The sequence below is a fragment of the Rhinolophus sinicus genome, linkage group LG09 (assembly GCF_036562045.2).
Source record: "Rhinolophus sinicus isolate RSC01 linkage group LG09, ASM3656204v1, whole genome shotgun sequence".
Classification (NCBI taxonomy): domain Eukaryota; kingdom Metazoa; phylum Chordata; class Mammalia; order Chiroptera; family Rhinolophidae; genus Rhinolophus; species Rhinolophus sinicus.
Genome location: NC_133758.1, coordinates 116059556 through 116067443, shown reverse-complemented (window position 1 = coordinate 116067443; position 7888 = coordinate 116059556). Strand labels below are relative to the sequence as shown.

At 53.3% G+C, this 7888-nt stretch overlaps 1 protein-coding gene across 2 annotated transcripts in view; it reads right to left on the bottom strand.

Moving 5' to 3' along the window:
• Positions 1–402: 402 nt before the first annotated feature.
• The window catches only part of PKD1L1 (polycystin 1 like 1, transient receptor potential channel interacting), a 108892-nt gene continuing 101406 nt past the window's right edge, over positions 403–7888 (bottom strand). The window contains exons 55-56 of one of the 2 annotated variants that reach the window (XR_012498938.1): positions 2062–2174; positions 1853–1980 (exon numbers count right to left, since the gene is read on the bottom strand). Coding sequence is in view for 1 of the 2 variants with exons in the window: in XM_074341072.1 (XP_074197173.1) it covers positions 1641–1980 (340 nt within the window). In the remaining variant the exon portion in view is untranslated. Of the gene's footprint in view, positions 1981–2061; positions 2175–7888 lie in introns of both variants that reach the window. The other variant, XM_074341072.1, reaches the window with a different exon arrangement.

Genomic DNA, 7888 nt, shown 5'->3' with positions numbered 1-7888 from the left:
GTGTTCATTTTTGAGTATGACAGATGAGACCACTGTAAGCATTCAAACGTACGATGTCCGTGTGTTTGCATTTCTGTTGCGCTTTTACCTGGAGCAAAACCTCTGGGTTGTCAGGTGTGTAATGCTTGGATTTTGTAGATACTACACAAGTTTTCCAAAGTGGTTGTGCAGGTCCTGTCTGCGAGCTGCCCGCTCACACCGGGAGGCTGACGTGCCCCACAGAGCCCCAGCTAACGCATTTCCGAGAGAAAATCCAGGAGGCGGGTGCATATCTTTGTACAGATTAGAATAGGATTTTCTCACGTCAGTCAAGGGTAGGACCTCTGCACACTCATTTCTCCTGGACCTTTATGTGTTTATTTATTTTCTTAAGATACAATTCATGTGCTTAAACATCAGCATTACATGGCCATTTTAATGTGTACAATTCAGTGGTTTTTAGTGTTTTCATCCGGTTGTGGCGCCACTATCACCATCTAACCCCAGAATGCTTTCATCACCCCAAATGAAAACTGGGGCACAGTCCCACTGATCCCACTTTTCCTTCCCCCTCCCCGCACACACAGACCTGGCAACCTCTAGGCCATGTTCTGTCCCTACATGGCTGCCTGTGCTCGATTTTTCATACAATCTATGGGTTTTTGCATCTGCCTTCGTTCACACAGCGTAATGCTTTCAGGGTCCGTCCAGTTGCAGCAGGCGGACAGCTTCAGTCCTGGTCACACCTGATGGCACGCTTGTGTTCTCGCATCAGGAACCTGAACCTGGGCTCATCCTGCGTCGGGGCCATTGCAGACACTGTGAACATTTGTGCACAAGTTTTGTATGGGTGTGTTTCCGGCCCTCGTGGTCTACGCCTCGGAGCAGGCTTCCTGGCTTTACCTTCGTGAGGCAGCACCAGACTGTCCCACAGGCTGTGCCACTTTGCACCCCCCCCACCCCCAGCAGGCACAAGGCTGTACCTTCTCCACACCCTGGCCAACACTTGGTGCTGTTTCTGGCGATTGCAATTATTACAGTCATCCCTGTGGGTGCACACTTATTTGCAACTTAATTTTTCCTGGTAGAGTTTCATAAACTCAAGAGTCAAGCCAGTTTTTTCCTTTTCTTTTCCTGCTGGGAGAGAGGTTTTCAAACCTGAAATACTGTCAGTTAAAAGTCTCCATTTGTCACTAGCAGGACTGCCAGAATGACGCCAGCTTCAAAGCCGATTTGTGTGACAGTGGTAGTGACGAGAAGGGCTCTCTGTTGCCCTGAAACTGACAGCTAGTCCCCAAATCTTGGAAGCAAGAGGCATCTAGTACTTGGCGTTCTGAGGAGAATCACGTCTAAGCAGAATGGGAGGCAGACACTTGCTGAAAGTTTTATTATGAGTTGGCCTGACCGACTGCGACACAGGCAGTCATCACCTCCACCCACAAGCACCCAGCCCGGCGAGCAAACGCCACCCACGTTCTCTCCCGTCCCGCCCCACTCCACGCTTCCTCATGAGCAATGAAGCCCAGCATTCCCCAACTTTTGACTCAGGCTTTCTTGTAATGCCTTGGCACCCATTCCATTTCCCTTGTTTTGGAGTCTCCCATTCCTCACAATTCCCAGCGTTTTCTTCCAGGTCCCTCCCAGGGGGACGGCCAACATGTTCACGCGTGCTTCACGGCCTCTGTGACCTGCTGGTCCTTGGTTTTGTCAAGTGTCTTGATGTGTCTGAAGCAAGACCAGGGTCCAGCTGGGTCTTGTCGGCAACGGCCACACCCACAGGGGCCCGCGGAAGTTTCCACAAGCCGGGTGGGCCCTGCCAAGCGCTCCCCACACGAGGAGCAGCTGGTCTCCAAGTGGCGCTGGCTCCTGGGAGCAGCACCCACATGGGGATTGGGCATCTCTGGGAACTCGGCTCTCCTCCCGGCCACACGCCCTCTGAGGCTCCTGCACCGGCCCCTAACGACTCCCTGACGGACACTGTTGCGGGTTGAATCACGTCCCCTGAAAAGACATGGTGATGGTTTAAATACATTTATGGGAAACAATGTTAGTCCGAACCCGATACACGTATGACGGAGTTACCTCAGTTTAATACGGAGCAAAACATGTGCTCGGTACTTCTGAAGTCTTCTCGACTTCTTTGCCACGTTACAGGGGCCACAGCAACGTTAGGGCTCCGTCTTTAGGAACGGGTGCTGTTGGTGACGCAAACCACTTAGTAATGGGCTAAGTTAGTTCAACAAGGAGGCACTGGACTGGGGGCTCTGACACTCTCAGCAAATGCCTCGAGGTCCCGCGATGAAAACCCAGGACCACCAGTGTCAACAGCGACCAGGCTGCAGCTACGGCCGGGCAGGCACCCCCGGCTCCTTCCCCACCTGCTCGTTCTCTGCAGGCTCCTGACCCTTCCGGTCGGTGCCGCCACGTCCGACTGCTTGTGCTCAGGTGAACTGTTCGGTATTTCACACGCCTCAGGCACTGTTTACCAGGCCTACACAGAAAGTTAACGCCAAAGCCACTGATTACGTCCGAATTTAAGCTGTTACACAGCCGTTCACGAAGTCCCTTCCCGTTCTCTTCAAGAACATAAGCTGTGGTTGCAGCAGGGTCTTGTCCACCGCGTGAGGTCTGCCTTTCCACTGAGATGCTGTGCTGTCCCGGGGGAAATGTGAATCTTTTTTATGGTTTCTATCAACGTGAAATACAATTTAATTGTGGAGGAAACATACCCTGGAGTCCTGACGGCGGCACCACGACTGGGAACCTAGCTGCAAGTCGGGCCTGTGCAGGTGCTCAAGCTCAGAAGAGGTCACTGGGGTGGCCCTGATCCCACATGGCTGGTGTCCTTACGGAGAGAGGCAAACGGAAACAGACACACAGGGGAGGTGGCCGCAGGCCAAGGGCAGCAGGAGGCCCGGGAAAGGCGCTGAGGCTGGAGGGCTCCTCCCTGCATCCTGGCCTCGCTGGCCTGACCCTCTGGGGCCTGCGAATACCTCACGTCGGCTGCTTCGGCTGTGAGACCCTCATTACTTCAGATAACAGCACAACCACTTGTGACTGTGCTGGTGGCACCTGTTAGAACTGGACAGAATCGGCATAGCACCATCTCAGTTTAGGGACTCAGATGGCCACCTGGGATTTTGTTTTGTTTTTCCCCCAGAATAAGCAGTGTTGCATCTTCCAGGCGAGGGGCCTCAGAGGCCATGTCACCTGGCTGTGATATTTCCCAGATGTCAGTGGAAAGTAGGCGAAGGAAGAGCGATGTGGGTAAGAGGACGCAGGTCTCTTCTGACTCCTCCCGTCACCTCTGTCCCGGTCCCTTCATCCCTCTCTGAGTCAGACAGGAAAGTGGCTGACGACGACACAGGGTGCACACGGCCTGGGTTCTCCCCCAGCCCTGAGGGGGGGACAACTGTTAGGCTACACTGCAGGTGTGGAAAGGAAAGCTCAGTGGGGCCATAGATGCAGCACACGTGATCTATACTCAAAGGTGGCGTGGAATATTACTCGGCCATAAAAAGGAATGAAATCCTACCATTTGTGACAACATGGACGGACCTTGAGGGCATTATGCTAAGTGAGATAAGTCAGACAAAGACAAACACGTAGGATTTCACTTATATGTGGGACCTAAAGGACAAAAAGAGCTTGTAGACACAGAGAACAGGTCGGGTGGGTGTGGACAAAATGGGGGGAGAGGGTGAAAAGGTCCAAAGTCCAAGCTACAAGTGGGTGAGTCCTGGGCTGTGGTGGGCAGCCGGGCGACTAGCTGACAACACTGCGCTGCAGACTTCAAAGCTGCTGACAGGAGACCCGCAAAGCTCCGGTCACCACCCCGTGTCCAGCACGTCCACTCACCACTGTGGTGTCGGTGACTCACTGCCGGTGCGGCTGCCTGCCTGGGTCCTTCCTGCTCACAGCACCTGGGGCCGGGGCCACACCTCTGCAAAGTGGGACGAACTCACCTGCAGTTTTTGTTCTAAACCAGCAAGAAGGTGTAAAATAATTAGCATGGTAACTGGCACCTAGAAAGAGCCAATCACTATGACAATTTCCTTCGGTGGGGACGCTGCTCTGTGGCACTGCCGTGTCACACGAAAGTACACGTGGCTGTGGCTAGTCCCTCCCAGACTGACTTCGTCTTGCTGGAAGGAAGTAGCCTTAGTCTGAACGAGCTTTGGGTCTCCGCCACGGCACATGACCCCCCAGCACTCGCTGAGGGTGGGCAGTGTCCTGCGTGGGTCACTCCTGCACAGCCCACGGCCACATGGTGGGCATGTCGCTGGGGACTCTCTGGGTGTGGTCAGTGTCTTTCTGATGGTGGTCACTTGCTGGGAGGTGATGATGACAGAGACGAAGGAGGGACGTCCTGCTGGAGACAGCTTTGTCACCTGTTGCCTCGATTCTGGGCATCTGAATGGTGACGGGGGCCTGTGTACACAGCACATTTAGTGGCTAAAGAAACATCCAGCTTTGTGCTTTCCGCTGGACTGGCTCCCTGCCATGTGCCCCTGCAGGCTCAGGACACAGGCTGACCCGTGGGCAGGGCCAGAGATCCTGCCAGCCCCGCGGGACTGACGGTCAGAACTCGCAGGGAGGTGTGGGGGCGAGGCCAGCCGCCCACAGCCACGTCATTTGTGTCCTGAGAGTCCAGGGAAATTCTCGTCCACCACATTTGTGTTCTGTTGCTCTCACCGTGGGGCATTTCTCTCTCTTTCCCAATAAAGCAGAGCATTAACCAATCATCTCATTTCTGACAGAAGAAGCTGGTTACCTTCCGTGCTCAGTGTTTCGCCCCTCCTGTCCCACTCAAGCCCACTAACAACCCAAACTGCAGACAAGGAAACCAAGGCCCAGCGGGGTGACCAGGCCTCAAAGCTCGGGACAGAACAGCAGAGACTGCGCTTGGGACACCCAGAGGGCTTCCCTGTTACGATCCATTTGTGCACTGTTATTTCCAGGCTGTGCTATGCCACTTAGAACTCGACAACTATTAACAGAGGCCAGAAAACATTTAAACAAGAGCTTGTTTTCTTCTGTGTCACAAAACCGGGCTGAGAGCAGGGCATCCAGCAGCTGTGGGATTCAGGCCCGGCTGCCTCTGTCCTCAGTGGCCGGCTCCTGCTCATGGCTCCTCATGGATCAGATGGCTGCTGGAGGGCCAGTTACAAGCCCTATTCCAGGCCGAAAGCAGGAGGAAGGGAAAACAGCCTGCATGTAACTCGTCAGCTCAGCTCCTAAGAAGCAGAGTAGATCTCAGCTGTGGTATCATTTATCTCCAGTGGCCTCGTGTGCTGCGTTCTGACAAACAGGAAGTCCTTTCTTAAGGTAAGTAAGTCCTCCTGTGCCTGGTGGCCCGGGGCTGGCAGGAGGGGGGCTCTCCAGCTCCCCCAGCTCCATGGCCCACATGGAAACTGCTTGTTTTGACCTGTAACCCAAACAGTGCTCTGTGGTCCCCATGAGTCACCAGTCTCTGTCCCCGGGGCTGGGCTCCTGTCCACTGGGCCTGGGCTGCTTCTCCGTGGGAATGCCTGCACTTCCCGGCCTGAGTCCAGCTCCTGAGCCTTCGTGCTGTGTGACCCTGTGCAGGTTCCCCAGCGTCTCTGGGCCTCTCTGTTCTCCTCTGTGCTGCAGGAGCAGGAACCCGCCTCAGCCCCTCCCTGCTGGCTGTGGCCACCACTCTGCTCTGGTGGCAGGCAGTTCCTGATTTCGCCTGGGGACCCTCTGACCTTCTTTGCCAGAAAAAACCGGGCACCTTGGTGCAGCAAGACAACCATGCCAGGAATTTGTGCGACTTGGTATCTGCTGGCTCCTGGGCTATCAGCTGGGAGGGTCTTATTTCCATTTTTATCCACATGTATTTATTTAGTATACTTCTAGGTCTCGTCTGCGGTGTGACAGGGAACAGAGCGGTGGGACAGGAAAGGCCGGGGGCTGCTCTCAACCCGCCGTCTGTACCCACTGAGGCAGCAGGCGTGTCAAGGGACCTATGATCATGGAGACCGCGTCCTCTGTCTGCTAATACTCGGGCACCGACTGCCCTAGAGGCACCTCAGACTCTGAGGAAACAGGCTCGGTTGGGTGGGAAGGGCCACCCTCTGTCCACAGTGACACACCAAGGACCTCGTGAGCTTGAGGCCATGTGGGTTGACAATAGAAGATTAAGATACTGTCAGGAATGATGGATGAGCCACGGGTCATTGGGAAGATCTGAGCTCATCCTTAACCCTGCTTTGTTTTTCCCACTAAAAATACGCTTCATTTAAGAAAATTAGAAATGCCAACAAGGTAGAAAAGTTGAATATGTCCAAGTATGAACACGTCACTGCTATTGCCGAGTTGGTCTGTTTTCTCCGTCTCCATCTGTGTCAAGTCTTGCTGGTATAACTGAAGCTGAGCTCTGTCCACACTCTGCGACTCACTCTGTCATCCGACAGCATGTCACACAAATCTCTACAAGGTACGGAAGATTCTGCTACCTTATTTTAAATGCACGCAGAGCAGTTCACGGATTTAGGCGATTTCCAAACATCCTGCGATGATGAAAAGTTTTGTACATAGAATTTGGGGGCATATGTAGACTTGTTTCTTTTGGCCACATTTCTTATACATGAAGTGCTTTCCTTTTGGTCAGATTTACTGATGTGAATTGCTGGCTAAGTGATATAAGCATCCGGTTAAAAGCTATGGATATTTTTACGGTTCTTAACACACATCACCAAATTGCTTTTAAAAACGGTCGTACCAATTTATATGTCCACCAGCATCAAATGAATTTCCTTGATTTACCAGCATTTGGTATTATATTATTTTTAAAGTTTTTGTTAATTTGATGGGTAAGTGGAGGTATCTCATTATTTTAATTTTCATTTATTTAATCCCCAGTAAGCTTGAACATTTCCCCACGTGTATGTTCCCTAACTCTCTTTCTTCTGTTGTGAATTACTTATCAGTCACTTGCCTGGGGGAGCTGATTTTCACAATTTGTGTGAGTTCTTTGTGTAATAGAAAAAACGAGCGTCTGTGGCAGTTTCTTGGCCTGGATGCCGACGTGATCGCTCACCGTAGACACGCACCCCTGCCTGCGCCTCTGGCCGGACCAAGGGGATGCATCCTTTCTGTGTTGTCGTCTCTTTCCTGGGCTCTTGGGGATCAGATTCCCCCTTGATGAGTGGGGTCATGTTTATTTTACTTTTTACTACAATTTATTAGAATGAGCGAGTCTGTGCTGTTACTAACAGCCCACTTCCTCACCTTCCCCCAAGGAAAACGCAGATAATTAGTGTCCCCCAGGCTGGAGAGACACGAGTGTCAGAGCCGCCAGGCCGAACACCCTCCTCCGCCTTGTTAATCAAACCCACAGGAAGTGCACCAGCACCAGACCCAGCCTTTTCCTACAGACGGATCAGGTTACAGTGACTGCAGGGCAGCCTGCAGAGGAGGCCTGAGAGGCGCGGATGGACGGCCTGTCCATGTCTTGCCGAGAGCTGGGGGGAACGGGCGGGATGTGTATGGACTGGGGAAGCTTGGTGGCCCCCACTCTGCGGGGTCCCACGGTTTATAAGACACTCTCCCATCCAACCCTGCTGTCAGTTAGGAATGGCGGCGTCCCTCTGTGGACAGGGAAGTTGTGTCCTGGAGAGCAGGGTGCTGCTCCCACCACAGACCCGGAGACCGTCTGGAGGGGACTCGCCTAGCTCAGCGTCCACACCAGCCAGACGTTCTGTCGCTCAGGTCTTCCTGCAGAACAGGGAACAGTGGGTGTCTTTGCTGTATCCGTTGTGTTTCTTCCGTTGTGGACAACAGCCAACCCTGGACACCTTCAGGGAAATGGGTTTCTAGAAAGAACCGTGGCAGGAGGCTGTGACGCCGGCTGGATGGGCAGGGCGCAAAGCACAGCATACTTTCC